This window comes from Bombus terrestris, chromosome 9, assembly GCF_910591885.1.
Source record: "Bombus terrestris chromosome 9, iyBomTerr1.2, whole genome shotgun sequence".
NCBI lineage: Eukaryota > Metazoa > Arthropoda > Insecta > Hymenoptera > Apidae > Bombus > Bombus terrestris.
This window is the reverse complement of record NC_063277.1, coordinates 15,733,376-15,748,890: the sequence shown is the minus strand read 5'-3', so window position 1 is coordinate 15,748,890 and position 15,515 is coordinate 15,733,376. Positions and strand designations below refer to the sequence as shown.

The window sequence follows — 15,515 nt, the reverse complement described above, 5'->3', positions numbered from 1 at the left end:
AAACGGGGAAAAAGATTGCATAAAAATACTTATTACTGATAGCTTCGCACTCATTTATCAGAATAATGTGACAAATATAAAAAAAAATAAATCGTGTGCATGTGTAAGTAAAACTAAAAGTAAATCTAGAATTTTATGTATTTCTTAACATATTATATTACCATACCGCAATTGTTTTTACTTTTTTATTAATTGTAGATCACATTTGCTACATATTTCACAATTAATATTATAAAATATTTATTCTCCTATAAAAAAGGGGGATCGTGACCTTGTGTTATACTGATAAGAGATTCGAGATTCTATCTGCATAATCACTTTATCGTCGCGTGTTAATTACATTTCATAATTTCGTCTATTTGGGAACATGATCATCTTTGGCAACATAAGTGCGAGTTAGAAGAGTGACAATTGCAATCTGGCACGTTTTTATTCATGAACGTCCCTTTTGTAAGGGAGATAACTAGAATGACTCTGTTTGCTTTGGATCGCGGTACAAAAGTCTTGTTAAGATTAAAATTATACAGGTTACATGTTTCTTTCTTCAGTTCACGTGATATAACACGCGGCAAGCAGACTTGTAACTAAAGGCAGTGGCAAAGACCTCTTCAAAGAGTTATCAATAAAGGGCAAGAAGGGGCACATATCTTACCTCACATTTTCCTAACAAAATATGTAATAGAAGTCTTATTTCGATTATGATCTTATGAAATCATATCACGTCAGATTTTATCATTTCTTCGTTTATCGATAAAAAATTAAACACCATATGCTAATTATTAAATATATCTAATTTTATCTAATCTAATCTTATTTTCTAATTTTCAAATTTTCGAATCTAATTTTATTTTAAAATAGACTCGTGTCAAGTAGATATTTTTTATTTATAAAAGAGACAACATAATATGCGTATTTATTATGAGTCATAACTTATTAATATTATAATTTATGTAATTTTCTTTCAATGAGAACAATTTACTATTTCATGAAACAAAATTGTATTATTTACAATAATAGTTTAAAGAACAAATTTAATATTTAACGGAAAGGAAAGTTGGATAACCATCTCTTATATGTTAAAATACTAATATGTTATATAAGATCAATAGTTTCATTGCAAAAGTTAAAAAATTAAATGGCATTTTATTATTAATTATCATAAGACGAAAATAAACGCGAGGAATAAATGTTTTTTTAGCGTTCTTGATTTGATAAAATTCTAACCATTTCAAATAGTACACGTAATGACCTTCACGAATCTTTCTCACAATTTGCACTATATATGCATTATATTATATATAAACTACACAATATATACGTATATATATATATATATTTCGAAAAAAATGATAATAGGAGGAGGTAAACGGACCCTAATATTTATAAATGTTTTGAAAATCCGCCGATTACGTTACTGCACTAGGATATCGATTTTAACTGTGTATACCGGCAACAATTCTGTGCTAGTTATCGGCAATGATAATATTAGTATTATATAAAATAACGCGACAAAGTTAACATGTGACAACCCATGAACACTATGCATGTATCCAATCAATCGAATTTTAAGATATAAAACGAAGTGTTGTATTAGTCGCAAGGATAAATATAAATCAGGGAAAAAACGGAATATTCGTAACGGAAGACGGAACGCTGGTCCATTCTCATGCGCGTGCGTACCGGAAACGTGAATTCCTATTGGTCGACACCATATGGTCTGATGTCAGACCATAAGGTCTGTCCAATTCAATAATAACGAGATGCTCACGGGCTAGACGCTAGCCAGTTTTCTGCGACGTGCACACTGGACTTGTACTGGTTATATTGATAGGAAAATCGCACGTCGCGTCTCTAAAAAAAATTACTAAACAGCTAGGGCCATTTCTGTAGTTAAATATCATTACACATTCCGTAGTCTCTTCATTCCCATTATTACAAGTTGCTCGTCAAGATCTACATTATTTATTATACCAAATCGGTGGTGTACAATAGTCGAGTACGCAGGCTTTTTGGAAAAGAAACAGAATTCACAACATTTGTCAGGATTATACCCATGTGCGAGGTAAGTGTTGTTTTATTTTCAATTAAGATTATCATTTTTTCACTGGTCAATTTACTAAAATGTTATTAATTTGTTAATGTTATTTAAATGATTGTGACAGTTCTATATATTTTCTTATATTTTTGGAAACATTATAGAAAATTGATCAACTTATTGATTATATGTTGTTGGAAATTAAATATTTTAATTATGAAGGTATCATTACGATGTCAAAGTATAATAATTTTAAATATTTAATGTTTTTTCATTGATAAATTTATCAAAATACTATTGACTTATTAGCAATATTATTCAAATTATTATGATAGATACATTATCTCCTACATTTTTAAAAACATAGTAGAAAATTAATCAACTTAGTATCGTTATGATGTCAGAATATAAAAATCCGTTAGTATATCTGGTTCACTTGAACTGTTATCATTTCTATATGAACTGTTTAGTCATACAAGCGTAACAGAAATACAATCTTTCATTCGTAGAAACATAAAATAATCACTTTTGTAATATCGTAATAACCGTATAAATTTTATACCACGAATTAAACAGCAATAATAAGCGCATTAAATTTGTTTGGGTTCTGTAGTTCAATCAACTATTACAATTCATAATATTATTTAGAGTTTTAAAAATTAATTGTATGACTAGCTGTTCATTTTTTCACTTTTCATGGAATCTTTGATTCTTATATTTTTCGTAATATCACTCATAACAAATCTAATCGCGGTTAGATTTTACCTGATAAATTACGATTACGCGTGAAGTTTCTATTTGCAATAATGTCAATGACAAGGAAGTATATACGGAGAACAAACTGTTAATTTAATTGTTCTTTAGGCATTATCTCTATACAGTATATGTGTATTGCGATATCATTTGTATTATATCTCATAGAGTATATTTTTTTCTGATATATTTTATTTTATTTTATTATATATATAATTATTATTATATTATATATTATATTATATATATTATATTATTATATTTATTATAATATTATATTTTAACTTGTATATTTTTTCACGTGAACAGGACCTAGTTATGCTTACACGAATGTTGATGCGAATAACGTGTTTTATTTTACGTCAATGTCAAGTCTACTTGTACAAGTTCTTACTATTGTATCTTATACGTATGTAATGACCGGATAATAATATGTTAATAATGCGGTGTTTTTGTACATGCCACAGTAATAAACAAAGAATCATCTGTTGTCCTAGTAAATGTTCTATTTTGTTATTATAAAATTTGTATTGTAACATTTCAATTCATTTCTTACGTTCATTTGTTTTAAATTCATTTCCAAAAAATATGAAATGATTTAATAGCTTTTGTATGTTTTCTCAAACTCATGACTGATAAATGATTGAAGTTACTCATGTTTGGCACAGAAAAAGAAATTCTTTTTCTTATAAAGAAGATTGATAGAAATTGAGTGATCGTTTAAAAAATATCAATAATTTTTTCGAATAACGAATAAGCTTAAAGAAATTTGTTTACATAAAAGTGTACAAAATTCGATTCGCTACAATGACCGATACAAATATTTTGATTCTACAGCTTGCAATCACCTGCGCAGCACAACACGTGACCAACTCATGTAAAGCACTAATGCTGAGTGATCAGTTTTTACGTTTTTACCTAACCATATTCTTTTACGCGATAAAATTATTTGAGACCAGCGTGTAGCACGATATATTCTATTCTTTCGTAACATTATTAATATTAGTTAGTGATAATTAAATACATTATTCTTTGCACTATCTATCTATGTCTTATTATGTATTTAAGTAAAGATATACACAGCTAATCGCAAAAGTTTATTTACATATATACCTTTTAAATTTAAAATATTATAGTAAAAATATTAACTGCACGAATTTTTTTGACACATTGAAACACATACATGTTGTTAAAATGTAACATAATTTAATCGCTTTCAAAAGAACTAAAACATTAGAAGCTACAAAAATTACATACATTTGAAATTTTATATAAAATCATAAAAATGGTAGACATTAATATTATATTAATGTCTTGTAGATTTTCTCAGCATCAATAATATGCTACTATCTATTTGGCGTTGCAAAAATATGTGATTTCCTAATTTTCGACGTTATTTTATCCCGAAATTTTTTAGTTAATGTTTTAATTTTTTAATTTCTTTTATGATTACATTAATAAAGTGCGTGTTTAATTTCTTTGATAAGTGACATACACAAAATTCGATAGGTGTACATATATGTAGACTTTTGTGAGCGATAGTACATGTAACAGTAAAGCAAAACACAGCATCGGATATAAGATTAAGCAGAATTAGTTTAATAATTCCCCTAATATTCATCAAGTATTGCTTTAATGATTTTAATTTACGTAATTCATTTAAATGGCACTAAATGTGTTCAATATGTATTTAATGACGCGAAGAGTTTTGTATGACGCGAATTATTCGATTATTTAACATATGCATCATATATTTAATATTTATGAGGCAAGCTCGAATCTTTATTCAAATTTTTTATCAGGTAAATTTCTATTTTATTATATTTAAGTAATGTATTAATTTTTCTACTTTAACTGTTTATAATTCAAAGGAAATTTTATTCAATCAATTTCTTTCATCGTAACGGTAAATAATAACGTAAAAACTGTACATTTAACATTCACATAAGGTTTGCATATTTTGAAAGCTAGTAATATTTATTTTTCGATACGATTTGAATTCATAAGACACTTTTCTTCACGTGTCCATCAAGAACAAAGTGGAATCATAAACGTGGAATTATATTTTATTGATATATATTACATTGCCAACTTTAGAGATGTTGAATTTCATGAAAATAAAACATACATAAAAGAAAAAAGAAGACGAATTATTGAAAGTTCTTAAGATCAGGTGATCCCAGGTTAAAGATTAGAATATAAAAATAAACGAATCCTGATATGTGATGACTGACACGTGGCAGAAAAATCTTATGTAATACGCAATTAGTGTCTGGAAGCAAAAAAAAAAATAAATGTTCTGGAGATAAATTTGAAAGTAAAGGATTGTAAATGTTTCTCGTTCAGCGATGCGTAACATATTATTCTAAAAAGAATTTCAATTTTTTTTCAGGGATTATAAAGTTCAAATTCTTGTGATATATTACATCATCGTATAATTTATAGGAAAGAAAAAGAAATAAAAGTTACATATAATTGTTTTCACGCTTCTGTAACAACTTCTCATAATGTAAATTAGACATATCAATGAAAAATTTGTTAATTAATTCGATTACAGTCATTATAATACGTTATTCATACAAGAATGTATTCATATACACATATGTACCTGAAATGTTTCTGTCCTATATCTATCAGATATCGTTTCACTGAACTTCTTGACTTACATAAACAATTCTCAATAACGTACATTATCTATAGATAGATATCTATAGATACATATTTATTAAGTGTAACACCAACTAAATCACAGTAACCCAGTAATATCGTATATATTTTTACATATATTAACGTTATTATTGCATATATTATTAAATAAATAACTATATGTACATTTTCAAGTACTATAATGAATTTTCAGATTTTTTTGTCATTGTTTGTAAAAATATATACATATATATATATTGTTGAGCATTCGAATTGTTATATTATTTCAGTTTACTGTATAAGAGGAATTTCATAAATTTAGGAATTATGAAAATATAATTTATATCGTGACAAATACCAATTGTGCAGTAATAAAAGATATTGAACAACGTAAAACGTAAATCTTTTAATTTGACTGTAATTAAGTGTTCTCGTGAGAAACATCATATTTCGTGCATCGCACGACCTTTTTAATCGTAAATCTTCATAAATCGGCCCATTATCTGTTTAATACATATTACGGATCAAGGTGATATAGGAAAACAAGTATCGTATGATATGATCGTAATTAACAATCATACATAAATGACATGTACAGTAAACAAATCTTATCACATAAAATATGTTAACAAATTATGATGTAACAGTTTATAACACGTGATGATATAATTTATATCGCATCTCAACGTTGGGGTCAGGTCATCGCTGTATCACGTGTTCTACTATTACGTTTCAATCGAAAGCTACTCGGATAATTACATGAAGATAGGGAAATGATAATTACATGAAGATAGGGAAATGTTAATTTCGACCGTTTCGCATTTTATGCATTCAGTCTTGACATTTGAACGGAATTGGCATTAAATATTTATTAGCATATTGAGAACATAGAATAACGAAGAGATAATTGTCTTTTATATTAATTTTTTTTTCAATAGTTACATGAATAGCCTCGTATATCAAAAATTTATGCTTTACACATGGGTATAAAAAATAGTTGTGTAATACTTTTGAATATGAATTTAATAAATATTAAATAAGTATCAAATATGTATATACAAAACAAAGGTTAAGTACGTTGGTGATACCGGGCAAGCAATGTTGCATCTTGCGCGCATAGTCACTACTAAACTGATTTATCCGGGAGTGAATTCAATTGAAATCACTCAATTAATCGCATGTCGCAGAGGAGATACTACGATAATCTAATACAATTGCTGAGACGTCTGAAATATTTAATAAGACAACTGGTTATTGCTGTCCTACATTTATAGAATTTCAGTTTTAATTAATGAAATAATGCTCCTTAATCGATATTTTTAAATATCGATAAATTTATTCTATTACGTGAATCGGTTAAAAGAGGAAGAATCATATAATATATGTAAATGCATATACATAAAATTAAGTTGATATAGCAAATTGTATAATATTTCAAATATAATTTTTTTAATAAGTATCATTTTTATTTCTAATTTTCAGCTTACAGTCCACTAGGCTCCATACGTCTGCGAAATTCTGCAAAAATAAAGAATACACGAAGGAGAAGTTGATCATATCATATTTATCAAAATGCCAGCTCAATTTGAAAGTGCAAACACTCCCATTGTGAGAGAACCGACTATGTTGAACAGCAATACTAACGCATACGATGTAAATAACGAAATTGTCATTAGCGGTTTTTCAGGTGAGTAATTATATCACCATATATATAAATACATCTCGGGTTATATAATTTTACTTACGATTTAATATTTATAATTTTTTTCACATTTCTCTAGGCCGTTTCCCGGAATCCTCAGACATTGAAGAATTTAAGAAAAACTTATTCGAAGGTATCGACATGATCACAGATGATGAACGTCGTTGGCCTGCCGGACTCTTTGGTCTACCCAAGAGAACTGGCAAACTGAAGGATCTCAAATCGTTTGACGCTACCTTCTTTGGTGTTCACGCCAAACAGGCTCATGTAATGGATCCACAATTACGTCTTCTGTTAGAAGTAGTTTATGAAGCAATTGTAGATGCTGGTATCAATCCAAATGATATTAGGGGATCCAAAACTGGCGTATTCATTGGTGTCTCGTCGTCAGAATCAGATGAATTTTGGTCTAAAGATCCGGAGCAAATTAACGGTTGGTAAACTTAATATTTCTGACAATAATTAATAATAATTAATAACTTAATAGTAATAGTAACAATAATAAAATAATGATTTAAATATGTCTACAGGATACGGATTAACGGGATGCTGCAGAGCTATGTTTCCAAACAGGATTTCATATACATTCGACTTCAACGGTCCTAGTTATGCAATAGACACCGCGTGTTCTTCGTCTTTATATGCCATGCATCAAGCAATTGTATCAATTCGTTCAGGTGAATGCGACGCAGCTATAGTCGGTGGTTGTAATCTTCTTCTAAAACCTACCAGTTCTCTTCAGTTTCATCGGTTAGGCATGTTATCTCCGGACGGTGCGTGTAAAGCGTTCGATACTGATGGCAAAGGATATGTTAGATCAGAGGCTGTCTCGGTTCTTCTTTTGCAAAAAGCAAGGGATGCACGCAGAGTGTATGCCACTGTTTTACATGCTAAGACCAACACTGACGGTAACAAAGCTCAAGGAATCACTTTTCCCAGTGGAGACATGCAAAATAAATTGATGCGTGAAGTTTACGCGGAAGTAGGTGTTAATCCTGCAGACGTCGTTTACGTTGAAGCTCACGGAACAGGAACCAAAGTCGGGGACCCACAAGAAATCAATTCGATCGCAAATCTGTTCTGCAAAGGTAGAAAAGGTCCTCTATTGCTTGGTTCCGTTAAATCTAACATGGGACATTCAGAACCTGCCAGTGGAGTATGTTCTATGGCAAAATTGTTAATTGCCATGGAAGCAGGTGTAATCCCGGGTAATTTACATTTCAAGAATCCGAATACAGATATACCAGCATTGAGCGACGGAAGTATACAAGTTGTTGATAAGAACATGCCATGGAAAGGTGGACTTATAGCGGTGAATTCGTTCGGTTTTGGTGGAGCTAACGCTCACATTCTTCTTCGTAGCAATCCTAAACCAAAGTTGTCGCCAGTTTTAGACAATAAAGTACCCAAATTAGTTACCGTATCTGGTCGTACATCAGAGGCTGTGAACGTACTTCTGGACAAAGCCAAGGAATACGAAAAAGACGATGAGTTCATTGCTTTGCTTCATGATATTCACACGAATAATGTAGCAGGTCATCTTTATCGAGGATATTCCATTATGGGAAATGTCAACATTCGAGAAGTTGATTCGTATGTCAATGAAAAGCGTCCTGTTTGGTTTGTATTCTCTGGCATGGGATCTCAGTGGCCCGGTATGGGTAAAGATTTGCTCTCTATCGACATATTCCAAAGAAGTTTGCGAAGGTGCGCTGAGGCTCTGAAACCTGAAGGAATTGATCTAATGAATCTTATTCAAAATGGAACAGCTGAAACCTTTGACGAAAATGTTTTATACTCATTCGTGTCCATTGCAGCCATTCAAGTTGCTCTTGTAGACGTATTAACGTATTTGGGTATTCAACCTGATGGTATTGTTGGACACTCCGTCGGCGAATTAGGATGTGCCTACGCAGATGGCACTTTTACTCCGGAACAAACGGTTCTGGCTGCATACTGGAGAGGAAAAACCATCAAAGATTCAAATTTACAGCCAGGAGGAATGGCTGCTGTAGGATTAAGTTGGGAAGAAGCGGCAGCTCGATGCCCACCCGACGTAACACCAGCTTGCAACAATTCAGCAGACTCTGTGACAGTTTCTGGTCCAATCGAATCTCTCAAGAAATTGGCAGATGATCTGCAAAAAGATAACATCTTTATAAAATTGGTGAATAGCTCTGGTGTTGCTTTCCACAGCAAATATGTAGCCCCAGTGGGTCAAAAGCTTCGTGCAATGTTGGAGAAAATTATAACAAATCCGAAACAGAGAACTTCCAGGTGGATTTCTACATCAATACCGGAATCAGCTTGGGGTACCCCATTGGCACAACTTAGTAGTGCTGCCTATCACGTGAATAATCTATTGTCGCCTGTACTATTTTACCAAGCATTAGGTCATATCCCAGAAAACGCGATTGTTATCGAAATTGCACCACATTGTCTATTGCAAGCAATCTTGCGTAGATCATTGCCCTCAACTGTGACTAATATTGGGTTACATAAACGAGGTCATGCAAACAATCTGAATTTCTTCCTAGAAAATATAGGAAAGTTATATTTAGCAGGAGGACAACCCAGAGTGTCTAAATTGTATCCACCAGTTAATTATCCAGTTGGTCGTGGCACACCAATGATTAATAGCTTGGTTAAATGGGACCATTCTGTAGAATGGAATTTAGCTGACTATGCAGCAACTAACGCATCTTTTGGTGAAAATGTAGTGGAAGTAAATCTGTCCAAAGAAACAGATGCTTACCTAGTTGGTCACTGTATCGATGAAAGAATTCTTTTCCCTGCTACTGGTTACCTAGTGATTGTCTGGAAAACCTACGCAAAAATGCGTGGAACAGATTTCGAGAAATTGCCAATTACATTTGAGAATGTAAAATTCCAAAGAGCTACCATTATGCCAATGGATGGCACTGTGAAATTTTCAATCAATATATTCCTGGGTACTGGAGACTTTGAGATTTGTGAAAGTGGATCTGTGGTAGTAACTGGAACAGTTTCTGTACCAGAAAACGTTGATAAAATGTTATTAAATATGCCTGCTCCGATTGTAAAAAATGAAAGTACTGTTGTAGAATTGAATACAACTGACGTTTACAAGGAACTCAGACTCAGAGGATATAATTATACTGGAATTTTCCAAGGAATTAAAGTTGTCCATAATGGTGGTGTTTCTGGTAGACTTCTCTGGAATGATTGGATTTCTTTCATGGATACCATGCTTCAATTCAGCATCCTTGAAAAGGATTGTAGAGGGCTATATGTGCCAGTTCGTGTGCAATATGTTGCCATCAACCCCATTGCTCATTTAGAGTTTGTTGAAAATTATAAGGAAGGCGAGGGTGTTCCAATATATTCTTATCCAAATATTGGTGTTATTAAATCAGGCGGTGTTGAAATCAGAAAGATGAAAGCCTCTTTGATTGCAAAGAAACAACAGATTCGACCTCCTAAACTTGAAAGGTGTTTGTTCATACCATATGAAAATTCTCAACCATTAGTGCAGGATCCAGAAAAGGCTAAAGTCCATGCTCTCACTATATTATTACTAACGGCCTATGAAAATATAAAAGGAATCAAACTGAAAATAACTGAAGTGTCTGGAGATCGTCCTGTGGATTCTTTAATGTTGCCGTATATAAAGACATGGTGCTCTCGGGAACCTGTAATAAATGTAAGTATTTTACAATTGCACTTTAAAAGAGTAAGACTTATTGGATATTTTTCTTAGGGGGATTTACAACTGGCTACAGTTTTGCGTAAAAGATATATCAGCTTAAAACAAAATATAAAAATTATAAAATGCAATGTGGAAAAAGAACTAATTGGTCAAGATTTGCACATTGCAGTAGCTAGCAATGTATTAACTGACAATTCGTTGAATGTATTGAAAAATTTGAAAGACAGTGTGATAAACAGAGGATTCATACTTTTGGAAGAAACAGCTCAAACTGATTTTAACGTGGTAGATCCAGATTTGGTGTGCGTAGCAAAACAGGTCATTCCTGGAAAATCTTACATTCTACTCAAAAAGAAGGAAGTAAGACCAGATCCTATAGTCATACAACTAACAGAAAAGAATTTCTCTTGGGTAGAAGGTGTTAAGGCAGCCTTGAAAAATGTTGTGGCTCAGAATCAGAGACCTTTGTTCGTCTGTCAGGGTGAAGAATTATTTGGTAAGTGTCATTAAACGTTTTTTTTGCAATATATACAGATAATTATAACATAACAAGCAAAATTATAATTTCTATCAATTATTAAAATAATCTTAATTTTCATAACATGTGATATTTTTTATAGGTATGGTCGGATTTATGAATTGTATACTTAATGAAGATGGTGGTGCAAAAGCATCTTACGTTTTCATTCAAGACAAGAACATGCCCAAATTTAACTTAAATGATAAATTTTATGCTAAACAACTGGACAAACAAATGTTCGCTAATATTTTGAGGGGAGGTCAATGGGGAAGCTACAAACATATAGAATTAGATCAGGAAAATGAATCATCTCTTCAAGTTGAACACGCATATATTAACGCTTTGAACAGAGGTGATCTGAGCAGCTTAAGATGGATTGAAAGTCCATTGAGCTATTACCAACTAGAAAAGTCCCCAAATACAGAGTTATGCTCCGTGTACTACGCGCCATTAAACTTCAGGGATATCATGTTAGCAACTGGAAAACTGCCGCCTGATGCTCTTCCCGGAAATCTAGCTACGCAAGACTGTATATTGGGTCTCGAATTTTCTGGACGTGACTCGAAGGGTCAACGAGTTATGGCTATGGTGCCAGCACGTGGTTTGGCAACCACTGTTATAGCTGATCCTGGTTTCATGTGGAAAGTACCTGATAAGTGGTCTTTAGAAGAAGCAGCGACCGTTCCAGTCGCTTATGCTACCAGTTACTATGCTCTCTGCGTTCGAGGTCACATGAAACCTGGTGACAGTGTTCTGATTCACGCTGGTAGTGGAGGTGTTGGACAAGCGAGTATCTCTATAGCCTTACACGCAGGATGTAAAGTATTTACCACTGTTGGAACACAAGACAAACGAGACTTCTTGAAGAAAATGTTTCCTGTATTGACTGATAGGAATATCGGTAACTCTCGAGACACTAGTTTCGAGCAACTGATACTTAATGAAACTAACGGGCGTGGTGTAGACATAGTGCTTAATTCATTAGCCGAAGAGAAATTACAAGCTAGTATCAGATGCCTTGCTCAAGGTGGTCGTTTCCTTGAAATTGGGAAATTCGATTTGTCGAATGATTCGCCTCTGGGTATGTCTGTATTTTTGAAGAACGTTTCTTTCCATGGAATACTTTTAGATGCAATCTGCGAAGATGATGGCCCAGAGAGACAAGAAGTTGTAAGACTTGTCAGTGAGGGAATAAAAAGTGGTGCTGTTCGCCCACTTCCTTCCACGGTCTTTTCAGAACAACAGATTGAACAATCATTCAGATATATGGCTACTGGTAAACATATTGGTAAAGTTCTATTAAAGATTCGAGACGAGGAAAAGCAGAAAGTTGTGCAATCACCGCAAAAAGTAGTTTCTGCTATTCCACGTACATATTTGAATCCTGAAAAGTCGTATATATTAGTTGGTGGTCTTGGTGGATTTGGTTTGGAATTAGCATATTGGATGATTTTACGTGGTGCGAAATATATAATCCTCACATCGAGGTCTGGAGTAACTACAGGCTTCCAGGCATTGTGTATTCGTCGTTGGCGCAATATGGGTGCACACATCAAAATTTCAACGGCAGATGTAACAACATTGGATGGAGCGAAACAACTTATAAAAGAAAGTAAAGCATTAGCCCCGGTTGGTGGTATATTCAATTTGGCTGCTGTTTTGCGAGACGGCCTGATTGAAAATCTTACTGAATCTGATTTTGTAATATCAGCATCACCTAAAGTTAATGGAACCAAGAATCTGGATATAGTATCGCGAGAATGTTCCTCATTAGATTATTTTGTTGTGTTCTCATCTGTCACAAGTGGAAGAGGCAATGTGGGTCAAACTAATTATGGTCTTGCAAATTCTGCTATGGAAAGATTGATGGAACAAAGACAAGCGAATGGTTTACCTGGCCTTGCCATTCAATGGGGAGCCATTGGTGATGTTGGTCTAATTTTAGAGAAACTGGGTGGTTTTAACGATACTGAAATTGGTGGTACTTTGCCGCAGCGTATACAAAATTGTCTCGATACAATGGACATATTCCTTCAACAACCACATCCAATTCTGGCATCGCTTGTTACGGCAAATAAAGATAATACGGTAGAAAGCGCAAATAAAGTTAGTGTTGTCCAAGCAATAGCCAATATCTTGGGGATTAAAGCATTAGAATCTGTTAACGGTAGTACTAGCTTGGCTGATCTTGGAATGGACTCCTTGATGGGAACAGAAATTAAACAAACCATGGAAAGGAATTACGATATAGTATTATCTGCTCTTGAAATTCGTAATTTAACATTCGACAAGTTAGGAAAATTAGACAATACTTCTGGAGCAGAAGCAGGAAACGCTGGTGCTGATTCAGATGATGAGGAAACCATACAAGATGCTGCTGGTCTGCTCTCATTTGAAGGTACAGAGATCGTACCTGTCAAGATTATTGTTCCACTCAGTACAGCGAATTCGGCTGGGCAGCCATTATTCTTTGTTCCCGCTATCGAAGGAGTTGCTGCACCATTCAAAACTGTGGCCAGTGAATTGAACCGACCTGCTTGGAGCTTCCAATGTACAGAAAGCTGTCCATTAGAATCTGTATCAGCATTAGCGAATTTCTATTTGAAGAAAATGCGGGCGATTCAAACTGAAGGACCATATAACATAATAGGATATTCCTTTGGATCTTGTATTGGCCTGGAAATGGCTGTTCAATTACAGAAAGCTGGACATAAGACAAACTTAACTGTCATCGACGGCTCGCCGGATTTCGTAAAATTACATTCTGTGGAACTTGGAAAGCGTGCTACCGAAGAAAGTTCAGAAGTGATTACAGATGGTTTACGAAAATGTTTAGCATATTTTGTCAGGCAGTTCAGGAGCAACATCACTTTCCTTAAGGTATTTTTATTTTCATACACATATTGTTTCATAATTTTACCATATATTAGATATTCTATTTTATCTATTTTCTCTTTTTCCTAGTTATACGACATGCTGAAAAATATAAACACAACTGAGGTTGTATTAAACAAAGTGGTCGAATTGATAGACGACAAAAATTTGGACTCTGAAGATTTAAAGAGTGCTGCTCTATTATTCTACAAGAAATTGAAGGCGGCTTTCTTTTATAAACCAGAAAAATATGATGGAGATATTGTATTACTTAAAGCCAAAGATAGCTTTGTTCCTCTAAACAATGACTATGGGTTATCCAAGGTAATTATTACGTTTACATATAAAACATTAATTTATTGATGTATATATGTTTCGTCTTTTAAATTCTTATAATATGTTTATTCTTCTTATAGATTTCCAACAAAGTAACAGTTATAGAACTACCCGGAAATCATAGGAGCATTTTATTAGGAAAGAGCGCATCACAAATTGCGAATATCCTAGGATCGTAAAAAATGCATCTCAACTTATAAAATTATTTGAAGTTTATTATGAAGAAATTATTAAACTCAAAGAATTTTCTATAATATTAATATCATTACTTAAATGTACATAAAAAGTTGCATAGGTACATTCCAGAGAACTTTCAATGTACATTGATATTGATGGAGATCATCAAAACTTAATGTGTAATATTTAATGATTCCTACATATTTTCTGTAAAGTTACTTTTGTACAAATGTTTCTTCTTTCAAATCTGTATATGCATTGTTTATATCATCTGTATTATTAAGTTATGTAGCCAATTTCTCTATTTTCTAATCGTAGATACTTCAATTTGTGAAATGAAAAATAGGTACCGAGTTAAAGGAATAATTTTTTGGTCCCTTTTTTATAGTAATTTTGCACATACAAATTACTATTATTATAAGTTTATAGTGTATTTCTGGAATTCTTACTATAGGTTTTTGTAATGGTTTTATAGTGGACAAATACCATTACTTAAACATATAGTATAAAATATGTATACACAAAGATGGTTTATTAAATTTCATTGTGTCAAATATTATTTCAAATTTAGGTTTCTTAAAAACATGTGATACTTTCAAATAGGAAAAGAATATGTACAAAAAACACTTAACAAAGATAACGATAAAACAACTCTTATACATCTTTTCCACTCTTACACTTTTGAATAATCTATAGTCTATATGGATAAATGTAACAAAACAGAGACATTCCAGTGATGAAATTCAATATACATATATTCTATGTATATTTATATACATTAAAA

General features: G+C 32.6%; 1 protein-coding gene across 1 annotated transcript; it reads left to right on the top strand.

Moving 5' to 3' along the window:
- The first annotated feature begins 1,753 nt into the window (after positions 1–1,753).
- Positions 1,754–14,893, top strand: LOC100652317 (fatty acid synthase-like). Its single transcript, NM_001280911.1, has 8 exons — positions 1,754–2,062; positions 6,917–7,121; positions 7,216–7,569; positions 7,667–10,818; positions 10,876–11,320; positions 11,445–14,224; positions 14,309–14,542; positions 14,635–14,893. The coding sequence occupies exons 2-8, from the start codon at positions 7,007–7,009 to the stop codon at positions 14,731–14,733; spliced, it is 7,179 nt and encodes a 2,392-aa protein (NP_001267840.1). The 5' UTR covers positions 1,754–2,062; positions 6,917–7,006; the 3' UTR covers positions 14,734–14,893.
- Positions 14,894–15,515: the final 622 nt, after the last annotated feature.

Excerpts from the sequence above, each read along its gene's own strand:
- LOC100652317 (NM_001280911.1), top strand. The coding sequence starts at position 7,007 with ATGCCAGCTCAATTTGAAAGTGCAAACACTCCCATTGTGAGAGAACCG. Across the intron at positions 10,819-10,875 it reads CTCGGGAACCTGTAATAAAT|GGGGATTTACAACTGGCTAC; the intron begins GTAAGTATTTTA and ends TATTTTTCTTAG. Across the intron at positions 14,225-14,308 it reads GCAACATCACTTTCCTTAAG|TTATACGACATGCTGAAAAA; the intron begins GTATTTTTATTT and ends TCTTTTTCCTAG.